General features: G+C 32.3%; 1 protein-coding gene across 5 annotated transcripts in view; it reads left to right on the top strand.

Annotated features, from left to right (window-relative positions):
• The window catches only part of LOC124533839 (paxillin), a 71,455-nt gene that overhangs the window by 36,108 nt on the left and 8,339 nt on the right, over positions 1 to 27,008 (top strand). For 2 of the 5 annotated variants that reach the window (XM_047109375.1, XM_047109373.1), the window contains exons 2-4: positions 11,166 to 11,410; positions 16,907 to 17,165; positions 23,694 to 23,790. In XM_047109375.1, coding sequence (XP_046965331.1) covers positions 11,166 to 11,410; positions 16,907 to 17,165; positions 23,694 to 23,790 — 601 coding nt within the window. Of the gene's footprint in view, positions 1 to 4,870; positions 5,098 to 9,422; positions 9,746 to 11,165; positions 11,411 to 16,906; positions 17,166 to 23,693; positions 23,791 to 27,008 lie in introns of those variants that run through there. The other 3 variants (XM_047109371.1, XM_047109376.1, XM_047109372.1) reach the window with 3 other exon arrangements.

Here is a 27,008-nt window from a genome sequence, read left to right as displayed (position 1 = left end):
TTAATTTTTAAATGAGTTTTCACGACATGCGGTTGAAATTTCGGTCTAAAGTATTGATAGCATGATGATATTATATACAACAGTATCGATACTCAACAGTCAATATAAAAAGTTTAGTTTTAAATAAGGTTTTTAATATGTTATAATGATGTATCTTATTATACAGTGTTTGCAGAAAAAGGTTTTATTTTTTATTTTAAAGTACTCAATTTTTAGTCTACTGAATAATACATATTGATGTATGTTATTTCGTTGTAGTTCATTTAAAAAAACATAACGATTAAGCTATAATATAAATTAAACCCACATAATTAAATATATTTAAATAAATTAATGATAAACTTTAACTCATATGGTCAGTTGTAAGTCGAGGATTTATATATGGCAACATTAACTTTTTTCAAATTGAAACTAAAACTTATAAGTATTTTCTTTTCAGCCTTTAAGTTTAACCAATTTGCTAATTGTATATCCTTATCTGTTACCCGCGTCTATAACGTAATGGTATTTTTAATTAATTAAACTAAATTTAGTCTATCACGATTCAACGTTATAATGATGAGGCTATTTCTCACACATGCTTCAAAGTCAAGCTTCCTTACATGGTCATCACCCACTGATTTGATTGACGTAGTTTTATAAAAGTCATAAATTATCAATTCCCAAATCATAATTATATAACATCGGTTACTATGGGTAGCCTTAAGCATTTGATTTACAAGAATTCGCGGTTTCTCTAGAATAAAGTATTTAAAATGTTCAAAACGTACCGGTTAATCTATGTCACCTCTAAGGTACATCCGAAGTTTATTTATGGTTTGTTGGGCATGGGAGCGGCAATGACCATGATTCGTTACGGTTTGTTCTTCGTCATCGTCATTAAAACGCTTTTGTTTGAGTCGATTTTAAAAGCATGTATTTTTTTCTTAGCATATTGTACCGCTCCGACTGCAATCAAGCTCGGTCTCGCCGAGATAGGAAGCGAACAGGAGAATTCCTTGAAATGCCGATCGCGTCCCGCATTTCCTTTCGCGGTGGCTTCCGAGAAAATTAGCTCGAGATCCGCTACGGACCAGGCTGCGACCTTCCAGCCTGGACACTAGTTACGGACAGATATGTTCGTCGCCCACACGTCCCCATTTGACGCGTAATTCCTTACCACAATGAATCGAAGATCGTTCGAAGCCGTCCCACAGTATGTTACGCCTAGGTACAGCGTCCGAACCTCGCCAGTCGTAGCTTCGACATCAATCCGTTAACGCGTGAACCTTACCGATACTGGTTCATTGTATTGGCGTTTATAAGTTCGAATATCGATTCCTTATCGGATATTGTGAGTGAGATTCTGTTCTGAATCGTTCGGTAACAGTTAATGATATGGATGTGTGAGACGAATTAGGTAATTAGTGTTGTTGCGCGTGTGTAATACTGAGCGGTGACTGTAACGCCAAGTTTTCTTTCAACAAGAATAATTACAAACGAAACAATACACTCATACATTATTCATAGGCGGTTGCTTTTGTCATTTTTTTTTAAAGTATTATTATAAGTTAAAGTAATTGTTTGGCTGACATTTGAGATTCTGACACTTTCAAACTGCTGATTGTATGTATTATAAATGTCAACAGTCAATCAAATCATGAAACCGTAGCATTTAGGCGCCCCGAGTCTTTATTGTTTATGGTCTATAAATAATGAGGGCATAGCATTATACAAAGGGACAATTATCTCACAAGATTTATGTTGCTATATAACCAGACACAACAATTAAGTATAAAGCTTAATTATTTATTATGGATTCCGTCTTCGATCTTCTTTGCTATAAAATTATTTCTACTTGTATTAGTTAAATATATTCAAGATGTGTCTGTTTATACACACTTGTCTGTTTAAATTCTTATCAATACGAGATAATAGACTACGTTTAGAACAATATGTCCGTGTATCCTCTGCCACAACCTTCTCGATACGGTGTGAAATTTGACGTAGATCACTACTGACAGCTTCATGCATTATTTATTATTGTCGTTGTATGATGCTTGTAAACAATGTTTCAAAATGATAACGAGTTTTTAAAAATAGAATGCGCTAATTTCAAAAATTGAGTTACAACATAATAAACATCAATGATAGTGTGTAATGTGTTATTGAAATGTAATTTTGACTACCTTAGGTACCTATGGATTAGCACAGAAATATTATAATATAAATTTTCTACAAGTAAATTTTGTTTATGGTAACACGCCTGTTTGGCTACAATAGACAAACCCACCAAAAACCATCGTTGCCACTATATTCATACGTAAATTCGTAAAACAACAAGTCTATAATTTTAAAATGTATGTATTATGTATGTATCTAAAAGTGAATTATATAATAAAGTAGAACTAAAATCAACCTGATCCCAAAGAACAATATTCAATTCAATTCTTAGTTTAAGACTTTTAGTTGTGCTGACAAGGCACAGATTATTTCGCCAAAATCACATAAGAGCAATGTTTTGGTTCTTTATTTCTTGACAATGTCATACTTGGCTGAACAGAAACATGAGTCAGATTACCATTTGAAATTAGTAGGAGCAAAAAATAGGGCGTTAATTTTCTGTACACTAGTGTGATTTTCTGTATCGATTAAATTAAATAAAAGTCAATAGTTGACTAATCTATAGCATAAATTTAAGTTCCTATATTAAAAAATACTAAACGGTGTTAGCCGAAACAAAATTAAATTTCAAATTTCGAACTAAAAACATTTATGCCACTCTAACGTTACGATAATATGATCTTCAAAGGCTTTTACGATTTATTGCTTTTATTTAACATACAGTAGCCTTGGACCATACGCCCACTCAGAATCCCACATGTCGTTTTTATTATCAATGGAATACAGAGAAAAAATGTAACGTCAAAATAAACCTAAGCCGGTATCGGTATACTGGTCGTCTGACGAAGTGAAAGTCCAAATCCTACCATTCCTTGGGTTCTTCAGACAAGTCAAACACTTACCTAAAGAGGTATACCTAAGGGAATATTTGTAATGTAAAAATGGCATACCATTGATTGTTTTTAATACTTTTTAACACATGTGGTTTTTTTTTAAGTAATTTAAAACTGGCAATTTCGAATTTTTAATACCTTACTGAAAAAAGAGGTTTTAGTTTAACTTATAAGGAGCTGCTTTAAAAGTAGCTGAGCTCCATCTGTTTTAAATGTTCACTATTTACGCGACAAGTGTCAATTATATATTACATTGTCTTATAAATAAATATCTTGTCTAACTGACATTGGAATAATATGTTTGTAGACTCTTGATTATATAAATTTAATGAGCATTTCTTTAGACAACTCAATATCTTCTTTATACGTTATCGTGTATATCGTTTGTTTGTAAATATATATATTTTTAATACACACCTTCCACTGTATTTTGTTACCGCCATGGGATTTGCAAAAATAATACAAAGTATTTCTAACTGACAATGCAGCACAAGATCTAAGAAGTATCCCTTGTGACTACAATTACATTGACTTATGTATGGTATATTTCAACGTAACACACCAATACTGAGTATTGACTGGGATATTTGGCAGTAGAATAATTGATAATGGTAGCTGTTACACTTTCTAATATGAATTAAGTATGACAGTTTTTATTAACAAAAAAAATAAAAAGTACAGTCCGGTCTACAAGTATTAAAATCGAAATTTCAGCAACAGCCTGAAAATGGGAGATTTAATTGTTGAAAATGAATAGGTAAAATCAAAGGTTTTTAGTTCTTTTATCTGTTTTATAACAAACATTTTTGTAGGAAAGCTTCCGTAACCGAAACGCATCGTACTGGTCGTTCGATGATGTTGAAATCCTGTTGAAAGAAATTTTATATAATTATATGTATATTGTTTGCAATGGATCAGAGAAGTCTTAAAGCATTTCGTCTTAAAGCAATGCTGTGGATCAATTTCGTTTCGTGTCGTTCCCACGAACACAATTTTCTCTGGGATAATCAAAGCTTGTCACGCAATGCTGTGCCACTAATTATAGTAAACAGTTTTTAAAAATGGAATCTTCTATTTTTAAAAATTCGTGGAATTTAATTTTTTTTTATTTTTTTTAGTTAAAATGTAAAACATTGTCTCTCAGTCTTTTTCTCCGGTTTGACCATATGTCTTTCGAAGCTTTCAGTCTATTATGATAAAGTTGACTTGAAACTTATTTTGACTTGCTTACTTTTATGCCATTTAAAACTGATTCAATGCAGACAAAATGAATTAAACTATACGTTTAATCGACAAGAATAGTCCTCGGATAGCTTTATAAAATTAATTATTATCTTTCGTAACGATGTATATTTATACTTCATAATATATTTTTAATTTTATTTATGTTAACGTAACGTTCACGTGAGTTTCGCTGGGTTTGTAGGGCGTCGCCCGCCCACAACCGAATAGAGAATGTTTATGTAATTATTAACTCTATTGTCAATTGCAAATATGAATAGGCCTTAACATTGATCTATGATTCATTATTATTTTATATTTGTTTATATTCTTTATTAAAATCTCGTTTTGTATTTTTCATCGGTTACATAACCCGCCCAAAATATCAACTAATTTTGTTATACCTGTCGAAACCTACTATAATTTGAAATTGTATAGGTGACCGCCTTTTAGATTTTCAGGTAAAAGTAAATAGGTTAATGAAGCCCGTTGACGATATTATGAAATATAACGTCAGTGGCATCAACCTGATGACCGGAATAGAACGTCGCGTAACGTTTTCGCCAGCTCTGTAGTGTGACCGCGCTATCATCCGGTATCGCTCGCGCCTCAGATAACCCTTCGTCTCACACACCAAATTAACCAGTCTACTCCTAGTCGTAGTCGTACTACGACTGCCTGAAAATTTGATCTGCTGCGCCTTTTATACCCCACACGTGAGGGATGGCGTCCGTGCGCACGCGCTCCGCATCCCCTAAATCCGTCTCGTTCTCCCCCGTGCTAGAGCGAAAATACAGTGTACAACGTGGACCAGTGGAAGATTCTGAACTGAACTCGACGGATTGGAGAAAATATTTCAGTGATTTCAGTTCATATCTTGGTAAGTGCATTTTATAGCGGATTAGTGAGTGACCTGCAATGAGTCAAGTCGCTTTTATTGTACGACCTTGTTCTATATCGGTAACGTGTTACTGGAGCGTTCGGGAGTCGATGCCGTAAACAATTTGCGCAATCGCGTGTAATAGATCATGAATCTTTCACCCGATTATCTCAATCCACTCAAATTCAATATTTCCAAGAAAACATTCTTAACTGTTTACTCTCATATTAGGTTACATTTTACAAAAAACTTTTCCAAAAATCGTCACTTTGATTTATTGTTCTCTATCACCATTTTTGTTAATACAGAATACCTTGAAAATTTCCATAATGCGCTCAAGGGACCTGAAACTATATTTGTACTCAACACGATCCTTATATAAGTTAATTACATATAAACGCCATATCGACACAAAGACAAACATTACAATTTTACGATTTAGTAGCAGATTTTTTAAAATATATTATTAACGATATCGAGAAACTCGAGTTTGACAAATTCTAAGACTAGAATAGCTTCAGTTACTACTAGTAATTCAAGTAGTCTTACGTTCTATGTATATAATTACAACTTCACTAATAAGCTTTGTGTAGATTGACGTATATTACTGATTTTGTCATCAATAAGCTGACCGAATTTTGAGTGTGTTTTTGTTGGATGTTAAGTCGATAGCTTACATATAAATAAATTAACGTAAAAGTAAGTGGGAATCGTACGTTTGGTCAATTTCTAAATGAAATAAAGCACTATGGTCGATATCAGGGTCGTGTCAACTTGCAGATAACCTTGCGGTTTGCGATCGTATAGCGAATTGATCGCTCTTACAGAATTGCATTGACAATATACTTCGTATTAAACACTTTCGTCGTCTTCCATTGAACCCTATTTTTACGTCTTGCCTTATATTATTTAGATGTATTCAAAGATATAAATCTTTGGATGTATTCATTTTACTTTATTTGAATAATTGGTCATAACAGAAACATTAATGTATTTTTAAATATTTAAAAAGAGTTACTTCAAAGTTTCTTGCCGGTTCTTTTAGGTAGAATATGTAATTGAATTATGATGAATAATTTAATTACATATTTGTTGCACCCACTCGTTTTCAAAAATATGTATACGTTATTCAAGTAGGCTTTTACAAGCACTTTTGATTCGTCATTTAAAAAATACATTAAGTAAAGCTCATCGGTTCACTACATTAAGGAGATTCTACCTAGAAGAACCGGCAAGAAACTTTGAAGTAACTCTTTTTGAATATTTAAAAAACATTATTTATATAAATATATATTATTATTAGGTAATCTAAGCTAATAGTTATATAATGGTTTGGTCTTGACCTCGGTCAAATTGGTATTAAATGAGAACGAAATAATTTCAAATTTTCAAAAGCAAAATGTACTGTAATGTTTCAAAAATAAAATGACTAATAACGTACTTTACTACACTTCATATTTAAAGGGATTTCGAGTATCAAATCTGAAATCTAAACAATCAAATTTTTATTAAAAGTTGATGGCATAATGTATAATGTGCTGACAAAAAAATAGTAGAGATTAAATAATGATTTATATATTCATACGCATAACTTTTCCATACCTAATGTTTATAAAAGTGAAGTGTGAACTGGATGAGAAACATAAATACGTGGAAATAAATGGGGAAGAATGCCGAAAGTTCTATAAACACAAAAGTATTACCATTATTTCTTCAAAGACTTTAAATAACACAAATTTTTATTGAATACATATACAAATATACGAGAAATATGTAATATATTTTTGAGTCAAGGAATTAGTAGTTTTATGCTGATATGATGTATTATATAAGGTTGATGTAAATCAATAAATAATTATTTATTAATAATTCATGCCATTCATTTTATTTAATGAATGAGAACATGTGATTATCATTGATTATGTGTGGGTTAAAACCAGGGCAAGCAACACTGAATGTTCTTAATTTGTGTGTGTAATTCATCTCGGGCTCGGCGGTAAAGTAAAATATCGTGTGGAACCTGCATATCAGGTGAAAGTCTGCCGAATCTTTGTCCACCAACCCACACTGGAACAGGTGAATCAAATAAGCACCAGACCAGTAAAATCAAATGAAGTTCAATAGTGGGAAATGTACAGGTTTTTCATTATTTTTTACTGTTATTGGAATAAAATATTTGTTTATAGATAAGAACAAACAAAGGCTGTTATTAATAATTAAAAATGTTTCTATAAATTAAAATGTACGCATTATTGTTTCTTAAAAATTAAAAATGGTATTAGATACTATATTATTCTTCATGTTATATAAAATTAACAAAAGTTACGGAGGATTTGGTTTTAATTCCATTTTATTCCAATTAAAAAAAATGTCCCAAAGCACATAAAGATGGCCTTTTTGAGAATTTATTTAGTATTGCTATCTTTCAAAAATGTCATCTAAATAAAGTGCCTACAAAAATGTGATTACTAATGCACATAGTAATACATTGCTTTTAGAAAATGAGCAGGCGCTTGAGTATGTTATTTTTGCTTATGTTTTTAATTAAAGTTTGTCAGAGAAATACATACGCATATTTATTTTTAAGATTAAGTATAAGTAAATAAATTTGTTGACATTTTTTGTGTCAAAATAGATAATTACATGGCAGTCTTAGTACTTTGACCTAAATTATAGAAGTTTATCAGTGCATTTTAAGATCTCCATTATTTGTATTACTTAATTGTTTGTTTTTTGATAGGATCCTATCTTAAATTAGGAAAGTCTTGTAATGTATCTTATCTTAGCTATTTAATCACAAAGCAGTTGCTTAACAAGCAACTTTTGTGAGCCGGTATCGGTGCGGCATGTGAACCTACAATTTTGTTCAATAATATATATTATCATTACTCATAGTTCATAGGGATTTCTCTCTTTCAATGGAATTTTGTTTAAATAAAGCTGCTTATTTTTATTTTGTTGTTTAACTAAAGATTAAACAAAAAACTGTAGTCACTACCTGCGTCAATACATTGATATCTCCTCCTTAACCTACAACGTAATAGTATATTTCTCATAGTATCTTTTATTTATTTGCAAATGCAAGTCTATATCAAAAAAGTACACTGAAACTATGTAAAGGCTATAAAAACGACAATTTCATTCTTAAGATAAAAACTGACCGACGAAAGAGTATCGTAATGATTGACAAGATGTTGGTACCTGCTGACTCATATGACGGGCTTAAATAAATTATCAAAATATAATCTGTGTCCACTTGGCACCAATAAAAGCCATAAAAAAGAAAAGAAAATCAAAATTTGATCACTGTTAAAAGTAACATTTTTCAAACTAACTGTTTTAAACAGTTTGCAAAGTAAACAAATAAATACAAATTATAATTAATTAACAGCCATAGATTTCTCTCTAAAAAAATTTTTATTGCGTTATCCTACAAACACTTCCTCATTTCTTTAACCAGAGACCACCTGACCCGATTAACACTTTGTGACCCCCTAGGAGGTCACGACATGCGGCTTAAAACTATTGACTAAACATAATTACATTCATATTAGATATATATTAACAGTTATCAATCAATTAATGAAGCAATGTTAAAGTGATCAAAGTCATCCGTGTTATGATATCTTATTATATATATATTATTATTACATAGTCATGTATGTCGTGTACATTTACATAATTATTATAAGAATGAGGAAATAATACAAAATATAAATTAGAAGTGTGAGCGTGCGTATGTACAAAATTTGCATGAACTAAAAGTTTAAAGCAAAACTACGTTAAGTATTCTTGTAGCTATTACAAAGAGTTTTAGGTATTCGAAAAAAAAAGTCCATGTCTTTGTCCTATATCTGACCGGTACTCAATAAACATACTAATTCCTTGACTCAAAGCCTATAACAGACAAGCGAGACGAATTCCGCAAAGCAAGCGTCATACCATGACGCGTCGTCATTATAACAGCGGCGTCAGCGCGACCATTGATGAACTTCCACCTTTAAGCGCATAAAGCGCTTTACCCACAAAAATAAAAAATAAACATTTATATACAATACAAAAATTAAAAGCTTAATTATGAGTTATACTAATATTTATATGACAATTATGTTTACGGTCGTTAGCCGAAATAAATTATTATTATCAAATGTAAATAGAGATAAAATAAACAGATAATTAAGTAATTTATAGATACGGGAAATTAGCGCTTTAGTCAACATAAATAGATGAATCCTCGATATCTGTGAACATAAAAAAAAAACAATGCGTTTAGGCCGTGCGTGATTTTTGCGGTCTGCGCTCGAGGTGAATCAGTACTGCATAAGTCCATAAGAGAGTCGCGCGCGCCTTAACGTTTGAGGGCAAAGGATATTATATTTATATTTAGAATCCTTTAAGCCCTTTCTGTATAACTTATTTTTTAATTTAATGAAGACCCTTACGGCTCAGTGACTCAGTTTTAAAGTGAGTGATTAAATATATTGAAATATTGATACATAAATAATAATTTTGTTTTGAATAATCTTGAAAATGTCAAAAGCACATTATTCGGTAAACGATGATGTGTACGGGAAAATATTGAAAAGTCATACGAACTTGCAACCTCAAACGGATTACGAAGATGTATACGAAGCGGTCGAGGGATTGGGTATATTTTTTAAACATTTAATATATAAAGATATATTTAATTAATTATATCGTTAATATAAGGGTCATTGACTTTGTGTGACAGAAACCATAAAAATTTTAAGTGTGACGTCTTCGACTGAGAGCTCTCTGTCGTATCTCATGAATAATGCTCTCCTATATGCAAGTTGACCGATAAGAATTCACGAACGCTATGATCGTACACCAATTTTTTTCGAATGTGAGATTCGGTTGCTAACTGTATATAAGGTTGTCTTAAGAACGTTGAACTCACCCGAAATAAAACTTGTTTTTTATTATAATCAGGATAAGTGTGGACGAGAATTTTTGTACGTGTATATGTTAATACTATACGACATAGAAATGTATGAAAAAGCTTTAAATGCTTCAAATTTTGATGACATTTAAGTTAATTGTGAATACAATGCGAGTTCATTGAAGCCAATTAGAAGTCCCTCGATTTATTTTAACTAACATGACATCATGACTAACGAACCATTACTCGTATCTGAAATGAGCCAAGTTGATATTACTTTATAGTTACAAAACACTACTGATAAGTATATAGTTTCTAGGAAGATGTTATTGGAACAATAATAATACACTTTGTCCTATACATATAATGATGACTATAGTTAAACCGTAGGGTATAGATACCAGCTGTCTTTCCCGACTTCGTCCAAGCGGAATAGGATATTTTTTTTCTTCCCATTAGCAGTCTGAAATACCAGGTCCACTCAAAACCAACCAGGAAACCATTAGCTTTTAAGGAGATTGGTCAAAATTACTTTAATTCTAATTTCAACCAATCGTATCGACAAGATCTTTTTATCCACCAAACATACCATACTCTGTATTATTTGAATTTACAAGATTGTTTCATAATTTTGCAAAATCAAATTTAAAGTAAATCTGCCACCGGTTTGAAATGCAAATTTCAACCTCAAAGAACCGGCAACAAACTCAGGTATTCAAAAATATACACATGTTATAAGCATATGTATGTTGTTACACTGGTTTATGGTTAGACAGTGTAATTAAGTGCTCCAGGCGTGTAATATATTGGTTCCTATTATTGCCAGTGTATTCAATGCCAGTCAATTTAAGAAATGGCTTAGATTTGTTATAATAGTTGTACATGGGTGGAGATCAATTTAAGTCGTGTGGTTCATGTCTCCTGTCATATTATATTTGAAAGACTTCTTCTCAGAGGCAGAAGAGGTACAGCAATAGGGAATTTAAAGAATGGTACTTTTTAATTTGCTATATCATGTATATGAAATTAAACACCATTAATTCAATATTCTAAATGTTGATAATTAATTGCGAAGATTATTGTTTTATACGTTAAGTACCTCTTTCTGAAACAAACAAAAATTGATAACAATAGCTTTATTAACTTTTAAATATAAAAATTCCAGATGCCCTGCTCGCTGATCTACAAAACTCCATAAACCCTGGCAGGGTTAGCAGTCCCGGTGGTAGAACAGGATCACCGGGCGGCCGAACCAACTCTCCTGGTAGAACAGGGTCACCACTCGGACGTGGTAGCTCCCCAGGTCGCTTGAGTTCCCCTGGAGGTAGCCTCAGCTCACCAACTTCAACCGGCTATGGCTCAATTAATGGCTCAAGAAATATTAGTTCGGACTACGCTAAACCAGCTTCTGTAAGTATTTGAAACATTTTTGAAGACCATTTGGAGGTGTACAATACTTTGCATTATTTTCTTCTATCTAGTAGGGTACAGTCGGCGTTTGCAATGTAAACACAAAGAATGTTTTTATTTACGGAATCATTTTAGAAACCTCTTAAATAATCCAGTACTTCCTTACCATATTGAGCACGAATTATACGCACAAACCTTTCTCTTGAATCAATTAATCAATTTAAAAAAACGCATCAAAATACGTTGAATAATTTTAAAGATATAAGCATACATAGGGACAGATAGCGGTAGGCGACTTTGTTTTATACTATGTATGTGTTATAAACTCACATAAAATATATTATAAATTCCAATATTAGTTCACCTTCAATTTGTGGGGTAGATGTTACACAGAATCACTTCCATTCAATTCCCCCTGGAACACAGAATAACAGATATCCTAATATTCCTCACCCAAAGCAATCTCCTTCAATCTTTAATCAGAAGTAATATTAACAATATGAGCGAGATCTCTTGACAAAGATTGAGTTGATTAAATATTATCTGACTTATGGGTGCTTATTACATTGTACCAAATCACTGATGTTAAACAATGTGACACGACTAAAAGATACGCTATCCTTGTCCATCTCACACGTATAAAAGAGATAGCAGTGCAGTCGTTGAATTTGAACTAGTTTATTTATATTGAAATTGATAGTTTGAAAACCAATTGCAAAGAATTTGATCTTGATCAAATTTGACTTAGGCTTGAATTAAGAGTTAAGCTTATGATACCCTATGAGAGTCTTCTTAAGTCTATGAAATCAATCATGAAGGATATATAAATATTTTCTGACACATGTCGGAAAATAAGTATAAATACAAGATCGAAACGCAAACAGCCCGAGACAAAAAAAAAATCGTTCACGCCGCACTCCCTCCATCATGAACTTTACTTTCCAATCGGCCTATTCAATATACTTTACTTAACACTCCAAGCCAAATAATAGGCTTTTGAATGTTATAAACATATTTTTTAGAATAATATTTCATTGGTTTAAAAATATATATACCTACCACAACATGAAGATTGTTATCTAAAAACTATCTGAACCAATTTAAAAGGATCATGTAGATTGTTATCTCTTTCTCATTCATAGACATAGACAGAGACATAGACTTCAAAAAGAAAGAAAATGGAATCAGCTGAATTTAAAAGATTAATTGTGTATAATGGAAAAAAATATCAACACCATTCATCTTTGAATGGTGAATTTTTTGGGCGACAAATGAGGTTGAGTTTCCATTCCCCAGAAAAATTGATTTCTTGAGCTATTACAAAAAAAGTTATTAAGAGGAGACACTACAACAGTTATGCTTGGATATTCTATTGTAAATATTGATTATTTATTACTAATGCAACAGAATTAGTCAGAGACGATGCAAGGACAATATTATATCAATTGATTTCCCTCTATAATAAACATTGAATATGCTTAGTAATTACTTATACTACACCGTCACATGAAGTATATTGATTATATAAACAAGACAGTCGAATCTATTTATAAACAGTTCAAAGAGAAGAGAGGTGTTAAAGTGGGAAATAGATATTAGTAAATAATTAATTACACGATTATCACTAGAATACTTATTTATTTATTTATTTAATTGAAGAACATACAGCCGTTGATAAACAATATAACAAATACTTAATAACTATTAGTACAATAACAGTTCTCACATATAACATTAAAGAGACTGAGAATGGACAAAAAAAAACTTCACAAACTCATTATAAATATTTAAAATTATTTAAACTCTTTACGTTCAATATTCGCTTTATATATTACGAGTTCTAATAATATGACTATACCAATTAAAGTTATGTTAATTCTCTCTAAGGATGTAGTCGAGACGACGAGCAAATTCTTTTGTGAGAGCTGTATCAATAAAATTTATGTTATCTTAAAAATAACCATACTCCCTTAAGATTCGCGGAATTCCGATGCGATGTAGACTATCACGGCTTTAATTCTCAGTAATAGGCATAAGCGTTTCATATTTTATCGACGCTTTTGTTCTATTCAAATTTCATTTGTGTACATCAGTTATTCTAGCAAAGCTTTCATCGTTATGAAATATATTTACATCAGATTATTATAAATGACAGTCTAGCTTTGGTCTAAATACATGTATATACAGATTTTTAAATAAGTTTCTTCATTATATACACTATTGTTTGTTGTATTTTGATATAAAATCATATGAAGACAACGACAAAGAAGAAATTCTAAAAATTATACAGATTAGACTGATTGAGAAATAGACTTCCTGACTGTAAATTGAAAGTGGGCGTATTTTGCGACGTACACACTTGCTTGCTACTTTCAGTGAGTACATACTCTTGTTCTATATCATATAGAATTATTAAGAAATAGTTTTCTGTTATCAATTCGAAGTAATCAGCAAGTAAAGCAATTAAATTTTTTGAAGCCACAATCGTTCTTAACAAAATAAAACTATTTTACTAATATTAAGAATAATTAGAGATATTTCAATGAAAACAAAGTATTTGCACATCTTTAAAACATAAAATTAAATACATAAATGGAATTCGATTTAAACAATAATTTTATAATTATTCGTTTAAATTTAAATTGCAGTGTTAAAAGCCATATCTTGTTTTATTAGGCTGTGCTTCTATGTTATATATGCCATCTTAATGGTCGAAAAAGTTAAGAAAGTAATCTCAACAGAAAGAATTACGACTAATTAAAATTCGAATTTAAAATTATATTTTAACCCTTTATGCAAAAAGAGAGGGGGTTTTACGTTTAACGTTTCTGTGTATCTGTCTGTAGTATTGTAGCTCCCAAACGGATAAACCGATTTTCGTCTAAATTTTTTTTGATCATAGATTATTATTTTTATTTAATATCACCATGGTAGTTTTTTGTTTTGTTTTGAAAATATAATATACAATTGACCTTAGTTCATCCTCAAAAGACCATTATTATTTACCATTTATTAGAAGTAATAATTTATACAATCTCAAATCAAAAAATATTTTATATTTAACTCGTACCAAAACTGACTATATGGATAGTTTAGACGTTTCTTGAACAACTTTAATGGATAAAATGTATGTAAAAATATACTATACGAAAGATTAAAATTACCACTGATTACAGACCGTAACATGAGTTGTACTAAAATTGACTCTATACTTAACTTTTCTTGAAATTTGTGTCACTTCATCTTATTACAAACGTTCATGTATTTCTTTTTCCATAAATACGTATGTATTTATGACAACAAACACAAACACTATTGAATACACTGTGTTTAGTATCAAAAAGAAGTAGATATCTATGTGACTAATCAAGTCAGCTTTGAACAAATAAATAATAGAGAACATAGAAACATGTGTTTCGATGAAGAAAATGAATGCCCTTAAACTGATGCATAAAATAAATCTTTATATCTTCTTGAAGAGTTCTGTACTTATTGTGTAGTACAGGCTGTATGTGACTGATGCACTATTTCACAGCGCAAAAACCATTTTATAAACATTAAAAAAATACACACAAAGCGACTATAATTACAGGACTACAGTGCATGTCAATATCAACAATGGAACTCATTAGTGGCACAGTTGATAAATCCCGCTCTCCTGAGCGCTATATTCGTTAAGGTGATATCAGACGCATTCACTCTGAAGAACTCGAGTGAATATTCATTTCTATGCGGAATGCCAATATCCAGCATCGTTGGATCGGTTCGCTAATGAATCCATTTGTCAATTTTGTTTCTTTTTTTTTGACGTGTCACTTTGAGTGAAGGAGCCGAATGAAAGAAAATAAACCTTCTCATTCTGACTTTTGAATCTAGTGTTTTTTTATTTCTTAATATTTATGTTTTACAAACTATTAGTCAACAGTATTGAAGCATTGTAAAAGTAGATAAATAATATATTGATAATTGGTCTGATGCAAAAAAACAAATGAATTTCAAAATAACACGCATGATGAAAATAGCACGAAATTCGTTTACATTTTTCTGCATAATTATGTATGTATACTACACTTAATATAGTTTATTGAATAAAACTAAGGCGTTACATTAAATTATGAAGCGCCATCTAGTTTATACAAGAGAAATCTACTACTAACTACTACTGTACTAACTAGTAATAATATTAAAACGATCTGGAAAATAGCCAGCGACTGGCAACGTTTAATGTAGATGTCGCTAAGCTTTATTAAAACGATGTTGTTGACGTCAATTGACGAAGACCTTTTTACTTGATACTTAGGATCAGGGATGCTATGGATTTCCGCAGTCACTATCGAAGCTATCAGATATTCAAAATCGTCACCAAATCCAATGAAAAAGTCTATTACTATAATGTTATTTCTGCACAGTGTTATACTTAAAGATAATTTTATGTAATTATACCTTATATCGAATAATAATATACTAAGAAAGTCGTACCCTTTGTAATTATCCTTTTTACTTTATGAAACTAATCGATCGACCGAAATAATTTTGATCCGTAACCCTATCTGAAACCGGTAAAATATTATTCACATATCCGTTTTAATGTACAAATACGAATTTAAATATCTATGTCATCCCTACTTAGGAGGAACAGTCCCAACGTAAATTTCTTATATCTGGAATAAGACCTTTTTTGTGTTTAGGAAATTATTCTACCACGTTAATTTAATGGGTGTTGGACGAAGGAAATTTAAATATCGAAGCTAAAATTTCAAATACCCTAGACTAAAATCTTTTCCAGATTATTGTTGACATCATGCCCATAATTTATATTAAATTCGGACGTCAATCATTATATCTTATTAAACATAAGCATGGATAGAGTGTTGTATTGTGTATAAAAATCACGCTGAACGAACTTGTGATGTAAATTTAATTAATCATTTTTTGATAAAACACGACATTCATTCATTCATACATTATTTATTTTTTATAAAACACCATCGTTGCAAGTAGAGTATTTTACGATCGCTAATAAATATACATATAAGTATTTTTAAAAGATTATTCAAAAGTGTTTGTAGTATCATGAATGTATGCCTAATCTTCACATCTCGCGGTCATGTTTTCGAACCTCAGATCGGGCCTGAAGCTTGGAATCACGACGGCATAAAAATGTGTCAAATAATTATCAGTAACAGACCGGGAGTCTAAAGGTTGTAAATGAGTTTACTCCCCGGTTTAAAGCCCGTAAAGCTGTAGGTCCAGCGCGTGAACTCTTGTGGCCATTGTTTGCTCACATCGGTTATCAGAGGGCATAAATTGCACCTGTCTAGCTGCCTACTTGCAGTTTCCTACATACTTTTGTACAATAAAAAGTCCTACGTAGAAATCTGGCGGCCGAATTCGGTCAGATCAATATCATTGTACTTATTAAGGTATCTTAATGTTAATGTCATACTAGTATGACGTAAAAGTAGTATAATAAACGAAATATCTTTTTGTCCACAGCCTACCTACCAAAACACAACTACAGTCCACGAGAAGATCGCTCCGGCCAAATACAGCACAAACTACATCAATGCCCCTGGTTACGGCAGTCATTCCCCTGGGTACAATAGTCAGTCCCCTGGGTTTACGAGTGTGTCGCCTGGCTACGGGAGGACGACAGGCCGTGCCAATTTTTCGGAACTTGATACCCTGTTGGATGACTTGAGCAACGCCAGATACGGAAATTATGCAGAGAAAACCACATTAACAGAAAGAAATGGTGAGTGTTTTTATCTACTTAGTGTTATAGAATAATTTATGTTTTGTCTCATTTCTAATGCCATCTCTTCCAGACGTGAGTGAGATAGCTATTATAGCGTCAGCCCGTTGTTGCACAATTACTTGCAATCTATACAACTTAATTTAATTTCCAAAATATACTCAAATTTAAATTACGAATTAACTTGGTGGTAGGGCTTTGTGCAAGCCCGCCTGGGTAGGTACCACCCACTCATCAGATATTCTACTGCTAAACAACAATACGCAGTATTGTTGTGTTCCGGTTTGAAGGGTGAGTGAGCCAGTGTAACTACAGGCACATGGGACATAACACCTTAGTTCCCAAGGTTGGTGGCGCATTGACGATGTAAGTAATAGTTAATATTTCTTACAGCGTCATTGTCTATGGGTGATGATTAGCACTTACCATCAGGTGGCCTATATGCTCGTCCGCCAACCTATTCCATAAAATAAATAAATAATTTAATTATAAAATTAGGAATTTATTGAATGTTACCATTTTATTGAAACTGATAAAAGTATTTAAATGTTTTGCCTTATACGAAATTGATATGTACTCCTATTTATATGCTACTCCTCATCAAATTACGAGTTAATTAAGCGTATCCCTGTCGTTCTAACTGATAAAAGTATTTAAATTTAGGCAATCGTTACTCATCACTCAATTGTAGTAGTATAGGACTATAATTCAGATCATAATCAAATTAAATTGACCATATTACAGCCCACACAAGTGCACAAATTTTTAGCCATATCCTACGCCAATTTTTTTTTAAATGATTGGAACCATCTGACTTGGTGAAAGGGTTTTTTCATTTGGGTAAATACGACATCAGATCTTCTGCCGCCAAACTGCAACACTTGTGTTCCTGTATAAAGAGCGCATAAAGCTTATTCTTTATTATAGGCACGAGGGATATAATATATTAGTTTCTAATTCTAGTCAAAAGAAGAGTCAAAAGTGATAAAATATATTAAAAATCGTTGCATTATTCCCAATAAAGTATTAAACTTTCTCTTTAAATAATTACGTTGTTCATAGATATACATACATAAGATATACATATAAAACATTTATACAATGTTGTCTTTGGCAAGGCCGGCATTTCCCTCCCAGACACTGAAATAGAGCGCCGATTTCATTGCACGTTGTTTAGCTTTTGGATTTATGCGCGTGCGCCGTTTGTCTTTACTTTGAAGTGTTTTATTTGCTGTTAAATATGTAACGAATGTCAGCTCAACTTCATATACTCTTGTCTTAAATAAAATGTGTATTTAATGCACTTTTTTAAATAGCAACTACAGAAAACTTTATTCGGAATTCAATTGTTTTGTTTTTTTTATATTTTAGTTAGACAAAGGATTTCTTAAGCGGTTGGTTACAAGTATGGGATGAAAAAAGAGAATTAAAAATGTTCAGATTCCATTCGTTAACGAGTTTCTGTAAACGTGAATAGAGATTAATTATAAGGAAAAACTTTTAACATTTTTAGAGTTTGTTCGAAAATTCAATAAAAATAAATATTAACTGTTAAATCAAAGTCGATATAATAAAACCTGACACTCATTAAACCAATCTGACAATATGGTCGCCGTAACGATATCTGGCACTGGGTTGACAGCGAAATTTCAACACACGACATTGAAATGCTCTAATGTTCTCAACATAACTACAATTCATGGAAGTCCAGACTCTGTAACAATTTAATTGCGTTTAACTTTTAATTTTTTTTGTAACATCTTCGAAATATTCCTATTTTTTACTAGGTTTTACTTCAGAAGAAAATTGCAGACTTTTTGCAAATCTTGGGTCTAATTTAATACGTTGTCTTACATACGTATGAGAAAACCTCGTCATAAGTTTGGAAATTCAAAAAAAAACTTTTGAAATGACGCGAAGTTTCGCGGCCGTCCCACTAGTAATCTATATTATCTATATTATCTATATTTTATTATTATATAAATGTGACAGTAAGTAGTGTCGCCTGTCGCTTTTCACGACCAAACCGCTGAACCGATTTATGATGAAATTTCGTATGAAGGAAACTTGAACTGCAAGAAAGGACATAGACTACTTTTATTGCCTAACACATGACAAACAACACGCTAAAATGCGAGGGAAGCGAAGTTTATTATAATCTCTGCAGGATAAACCAGTAATTAATATCATTATTCCAAGGTCGATATTATCAGATAGTCGTACTCTGGAGTTTACCCTCCTCTATTGTGAATGATATAATATGAGGTCCGACTGACGTTGTATTAATTTAAAAAAAAAATATTATAAATTCTCAATTGACAGGCTTGCTGGCTTTTCTTGTGAAGAACAGATTCTTTTTTTTAAATCGTATTTGACATGGAATTTGAAAATGTTCCTATTTTTTTTTATTAAAGGAAGTACAGTTTGTTTAGTAAAGTATTGATGTAGTTTTTAAATATTAGTATGAAAACCATAGTAATAAAAAAGAAAAATTATATTTGGCCGGTTTGTGGCCACAGCGTAGTCTTTGAACCGCAAGTTAAGAAAGAACAAAGAGGCCGCAAAACGACGGCGGCCGAAAATAAAAATTAAATATGTTTCATGTTTTTATGATACTAATTACTCCTATTTTTCATCGTCTCACGAAGGTTTTATTTTAGTTTAAGTTCTTTACACTATAAAAGCCAGGCGAGCCAACAGCGAAACGAAACGCATAAACAAAAAAAAAAAAACAAAAAGTAGTGAATCTTTCAATACGTGTTATGAAGAATATCGAATTATCAAATTAGTTTTGATAAAATGCAACTGTCTATGAAAATAAAACTCTTCATCCGTAATGTTGTCTTAAATTTTCGCGATTATTAAACATTTAAATAAAACTAGTTATTACGGATTTTAATCGCGTATATTAATTACTTTGAAAATCCTGACGTTTCGAGCACTTTACAGCGTTCGTGGTCACGGGTAGACTCTTCATCCGTACTTTGAGTAGAGAGATATTTATTTTGAGAGATGTATCACGTGTTATAATTATGTTGATATGAGTTGAGACCGACCATTGTACGTGTGGTTGGTAGATGAGAGGATCGTTAGCGTCTCTGTTTGACGTCGTATCCTCGGCCGGAAGCGGAAAGCGTTTCGCCACAGATTTATAACGTAGGTGACAGAGACGTTCGGCTACTTATTGCTTGAACTAAATAACATCTTATAGATAAATGACAGCGTTTCAAGTGGCACATCACTTTATACAGGAAAAACAATGTATTATTTTGGGTTATCTGGAATAACATCTTATAGATAAATGACAGCGTTTCAAGTGGCACATCACTTTATACAGGAAAAACAATGTATTATTTTGGGTTATCTGGAAGAAATGGCTACTTAGCCATAAAACCGCCCGTTGTACTCTACAATATTATCTAATTTTATTTAACATATTTTAATGTGTATCATGTGGTGTACAATAAAGTATAAATAAATAAATATTTTTCAAATGTCCTGTTTTATAATGCATAAAAACACACAAACACACAACACTTACCAAGCTTTGATTATTTTTATATCTAGATAGACCATTAAAGATGAGAACGCGTTACAAAATAATGGGCAACGGTTTACCAGTAATTACACACACATTAGTAAAGAAGTGTAAATCTTTACGAGTATCAAACGTAGCCGTTACGCACACTAATATAATAAAGTTGGCCCGTTTGTTTTCTTGGGTAGTGCGACATTTTATCAAGAATTATAAATAATCTAAGTTCCAGAGTGTACAACGACAGACGTCTTACATAATACGTTTTTAGCACAGCAGTCAACTGTAGCGCTACGCCAATCAATCCTCTTCATTAAGCCATTAAAAAAAGATTTCGTTTAACAAATATTATGTTAAAATCGTGTAAACGTAACATGGATTCCCGAGAATTTGGCATTGATTTCAATACGCGACTTTCTCATTACCCTCTCAATTATCAGTGAAGCGAATTTAAGCGTTCTCTTATGGTTTTGGCTTCGGTTTTAAGTATTTGTTTTGTTTCATTGAAACGCTTGTGATCTTCGATTTTCTCACTTATCTGATACTAGTTTTAGCAAGCGGCTACGCTCGCGTTTTACGGTATTCGTTGTCATGTTGCAAAAAAGTAACCTTTCTCGGAGTTCAAGTTTGCTTCATAAAAAATTTCATCAAATTCGGTTCGGCGGTTTTTTCGTCAAAGAACAACAGGCAGACAGATACAGTTACTTTTACGTTTATAATATTAACATAGATAACACGAAAATGGCGAAGTGCCGAGCTTAAATCATATGGGCCACCTGATGGTAAGTGATCACCATCACTCATAGACAATGACGCTGTAAGAAATATTAACTTTTCCTCACATCGTCAATACGCCACCAACCTTGGGAACTAAGATGCTATGTCCCTTGTGCCCGTAGTTACACTGCCTCACTCACCCTTCAAACCGGAACACAACAATACTGCGTACTGTTTAGCGGTAGAATATCTGATGAGTGGGTGGTACATACCCAGTCGGACTTGCACAAAGCTCTACCACCAAGAAACTTACTGGTAATATTGTCATTTAATGGTAAATAATCGCCAATATACCTTTTTTCATATTTTGACTTTACGATAGGGCTATGCTGTCTGGGTAGATACCGCCCCTCATTAGATACTGTGCCGTCAAAAAGATTACGGATCAAAAAGAATTAATGTAACTGTAGACGTAAGGGACATCTTAGCTCCTCATGTTGCTGATGCGCCAATATCTGAGTGGTAATAAATAAATAATAGCAGGTGGCCTATTTGGTCGTTCGTCTGCAAATATCATAAAATAAGGCTATGGCGTCTCAAAAATCATTGTCATCATGTCATTAGTCTTTTAATTTTGGAGTTCTATTGGATTGCCGTCCAATCAGGGGAGTCATCGGCAACGATTACGTTTCGATTGCAATGAAGTGATAATTTGTTCCTAAAATTTACCCCAAATTATAACATATTCCGAGCAGTTGGCTGCTTTCTCTATCGAATGGCAGCCGCCACCGAAATAAATAGAGAGACATAATCTATTCATATAATAAAATTTAGTGTCTGTTTGTAATATTAAAATAGCGCTTTTTTTACTCAATGCATATGTATGTATACACGGTACATATACCAAATTAACATTTTTTACAATTTTTGTCCGGCTAATCTCTGGAACGGCTGGGCCGATTTTGAAGTGACTTTCACTGGCAGATAACGGATATGATAAGGTGTAACTTAGGCTACAGTAATATATTGTTTTGTTAAATTCAAACGCGAGCAAGGTAGTTGGCACAGCTAGTTAGAAATATTAAATATTTCAAAACGAAATAGTACTCTGAAAACTATTTTATCACGTTATATACAGGCGTCACAAGTAACGCACGATTGTATTGAATAAACAATTTAGCGGTGATGTCAGCTTAATCAACTAACGGCTAATCGCATGCTCGCTATAAATAGATTTTGCTTATAAAACTGCAGCTGCTTGATACCTAATCGATGTTCGTATCTTTTGACTGCGATTTGTCCAAGACTAAACAAATGAACGAAGAATTTTGCATCCGAAATTCGTAGTGGATATATTTGGTATTTTATAAAGATATGTATTATTTTGGTATATAATAAACAAACATAAAATATGTCGCCTTTTTTGTATGTACTCAAATTTCGTGTATCTAATTTTTGTAAATAATTCATCACGTTCTCAGTGGTGAAGGAAAAAATCGTGACAAAATTCACGCCGAATTGTATCAGCAATGTTAATTGATAAGCTTCTGCCAAATTTTATCGTAATGAAGCGGGTCAATGGAATAAACTTCAAACCATCAATTGGTAATAGGAGGCGTTAGCCCTGTAGTAGGATTACAAATTGCTACTTTTAGTATCTTACTTTTGTTATGCGTAGCTCAAATGATGCAACTATTTTAAGCCATTTAACACCACTGATTAATTTTGTTTACATTAATATTAAGGTTTTGTTGTTCTTAGAACATCGATTAATTTAAAAATCGATGTAAATACACAAATATGATTTATCAATTCGATTGTAGTTTTTTATTAATTATTTCAGAACTCCGTTATTTGTTCATTTAAAATTGAAGCTCATCCCATTGGAAAAATATGGGATACATTTTTTACGTGTTCCAATTTCATTTGTAATTTACACTAACAGAGTATTATTTAAGGTCTTTTTTTTTTGTAAACCGATATGACTAAACCCTCTTTTCTTTGCATTTCCCCTTTATGATTACGGATAAACAAGTCTCAATTCTCCTTATTTCTTGTGTCGCTTAAAATTGAATTCAGTAGATATATCGAGTGAACTATCATTATCTCTCATTCATTCATTAGTACCGACTGCTCAGTAATGGTTATTTAATGAAGCAATCTTCTCAATCCACCTGTTTCAGTTCTCAAACGAAGTCATGTCATGTTACGTATGCTTGTTTAAAATATTCGTTAAAATAAAGAATTGTTAGTCAATAATGTTTTTATTGTTACAGATGGATATTCTCGTACAAATGGCGCCACTAGCCCGGCCTCGACGAGACCCACCGTAGATTCTCTATTGGATCAACTAAGTACCGACGTGCCCAATGGGTAAGTCAGTAAGACTATATCTAACGAAAACGGCTAAAGATCTTGCCTGTATAATAAAACTCGTAAATGTCCTACTGCTGAGTGTATATCTTAGGTGTTAGGACTTTATTGTTCTCAGCTACTTCAATTGGAGTGAGTCAACCAGTATAAAAAAATATTTATTATTACTGCAACAGCCTCGTTATTCAAATCCCGGACTGAAAAAATTAATGTTTTTGTTTTTCGCTGTCAAGGAAGTCTTAGTTGCCCGGAAGTTGGCAGTGATTATACCCCAGTGCTAAAAAAATATCTAAGGCCATTGGAACTGCGCCTGAACGCTTTACTATCGGATCGGGCATCCTGCACACTTAGCTACCTTTAAGATTTATTTTATTAATATTTATTGTAATTGGAAGGCAGACTGACAAACACTTGATATGGCTGTACTTATCTGTACTTATATTCCTCGTTCCTATAGTTACACTGGCTCACTCGAAATTTGCGACCTTGTCGTAATTCTGTCGGGGGACGTTACTTAAATCATTAAACCTAAATTTAAATCTCTTATAAAAAAATATTTAGTTTTCTCATCGGCAGAACGTGGTAAATTCCTGAAAAGAAAATACAAAAACATACGGTTCTACAACGATAACCCAGAAAGAGTTCAAAATGCTTCTGTTGCCAATTATAAAAAAATGTAAAGTAATGCTTGTGCCAAAGGTTATACAATTAGTGAGTTTATGATTAATAGCACACCTTGGAAATTAAACAATCGCCTACTCACTATTTCTATTCATATTCGATTCACTTAATTAGTTGAACAAAAAAAAGACCCGCTGAGTTTCTTTCGCCGGTTAGTCTCACATCAGGGCATTTCCTTTTCCGAACCGGCGGTAGTTTTTAATTTGGCTATCAATAAGTAAGTGTAATGCTAGTATGAAACAAAGTCGCTGTCCCTATGTATGCTTAGATCTTTAACATTACGCAACGCATTTGATGCGTTTTTTTGTAAAAGATAGAGGAATCGAGAGAAAGGTATATAATACACGGACAATATAAGTAGTAAAGTAGCTCTGATAATTTTAGAAGTTTCTAATGTCGCAAATAAACAAAACTCTCTGGTACATTCTTAGCATTGCACCCGTGCGAAGCCGAGGCGGGTCCCTAGTATTGAATAAAAGAATTGGACTTTGAAAGACAGAACTACTTAACTGTACTATACTGTACGTTTACAATTACGACTTGGAACACATGATGATGACCTGTACATAAAACATTAAGTAAATATAATGCATTTAATAGAGCAAATAATTTTGACTGACACCGCAAGACATATGCCAAAGACGCGTAACGGCGACTTCGTTACTTTCATAATATTCCCGTTTCGTTGACATACATGTGTTTGAGTTAAAGAACTGCCAACAATACACATATATAGTTCCCATGAATTCTATTATGCACTATTATTATTTGTATATTTTTTTTACTGTACAGAAAATATATTTATTTTGTAGATATTATAGACATTTTAGTATATTATTATGTATTGTCAATTATTAATTACCGACTTTATGGTTTTCTGTTTAACCTAAAAGTCAACCTTTATGGGATGCATTCAGGCATAGGTCCACCTTTTGTCCCATTTACTTTGTGGTGGTCAATAAAGTCAATAAATAAATATATACACACAAAAAGATTTTGACAAATATTTCTTTATGTAAAGATTTGCGCTACTATATTGTGATACATATCAGGCTGCAAGCCTGCCATTCTTGCCCGTCTAGGTAGATCTCATACACTCACAATGAGTTTTTCCAAACAACAATACTTAGTATTTTTGTATTATATATTGATGGATGTATGATGGAGTACCTCAGACATAAGAGACATAGAATTTTAGTTCCCAAAGTTTGTAGAGCATTGGATATTTCTACCGTAGTAATATCTTTGGATAGTAATGAACACTCGTCACCATTTGAAATAAAATTATTATAAGCAAAGTAATCACTAATAATAATCCTTCAAAATGTTCATCCGTCATTGATATTAGGCCAAGGAGAGCATTGACGGTTTTTCATTGATTGACAATTTTCAACGATATTCTGAACATGAATTTTTAATTTATTACTAAAATATACTCTTTTTATATTTCAAAGGTTTGCTATCGAAACAATCAATGTAATAACTATAAATAATTGTATCTAACATATATCTCTTGGCGAAGAGGCCTTCGCCGTACACCGAGACTTTTACAAGCTGTTATTCATACAAACGTTCTTAATAACTATTTTGAGAGATTACTTTTGTACTGCGAATACACTAAAAATTGTCAAGATACGAAAAAAAAATTTTTTTAATTCATTATACGTAATTATTGATAAGACAGTGGTTTTTTGGTATGAATCTTAAATGGAACTTAATATCGATTAAATTAAGTGTCATATAACAATGAGTATTACGGACTGCACTCTCGTTATACAAATATATTATGTAAGAGAACAAACTGTGTTCTGTCAATGCCTTCGATTCGAAATCAATTTCACGTGTCTTCCGACATGGTTATGGACAAGTGTATATTGGCGCGTGCACGGAGCCGTGTGAAAACGTATTTTCGTGGCGTATCCGCAAATAACGCGCTACGTCACACGCTTGGTGTAATAATCGCTCGGCGATTGGCCAGCTGTCTTGCGGGACAAGAAATATATATTAGGGTAGTGTCAGAAAGAAAGACAATAGTCGATCTCATGATTTCTTAGATAGGTTTAAATTTCGTAGCGACACTTTATCATTATCATTACATAGTATAAAACAAACTCACTCACCGCTGTCTGTCCCTACGTATGCTTAGATCTTTAAAATTACGCAACGGATTTTGAGGCGGTTTTATTTTTAATAGATTGAGTAATTCGAGAGGAAAGTTATTGCATATATTACATGGACAATATTGTAGATACTTGAATAAATCTCTAGTATATTTAGCCCTGGCTTCGCATGTATGCTATGCTGATGATACATTGCACAGTGCGAAGCCTGGGCGGAATGGTATTATGAAGTTTTAATGGTATTTATATGTACATACATGATTTGTATATAGAATCTTCTTTTTATTTTCAATGTTTTTTCTTGTCCTACATAGAGTGTAGGCAATTTGTAAAATATTTCATTACGATTTTAGGACACCTCAGTGCGAAACTACGTTGCATGACACTAATATCTTCGAAGTTATTTGTTAGGGAGAC

This window comes from Vanessa cardui, chromosome 11, assembly GCF_905220365.1.
Source record: "Vanessa cardui chromosome 11, ilVanCard2.1, whole genome shotgun sequence".
Taxonomy (NCBI): Eukaryota; Metazoa; Arthropoda; class Insecta; order Lepidoptera; family Nymphalidae; genus Vanessa; species Vanessa cardui.
Note: the sequence above shows the minus strand (reverse complement) of the source record. Positions and strands in the feature narration are given on the sequence as shown.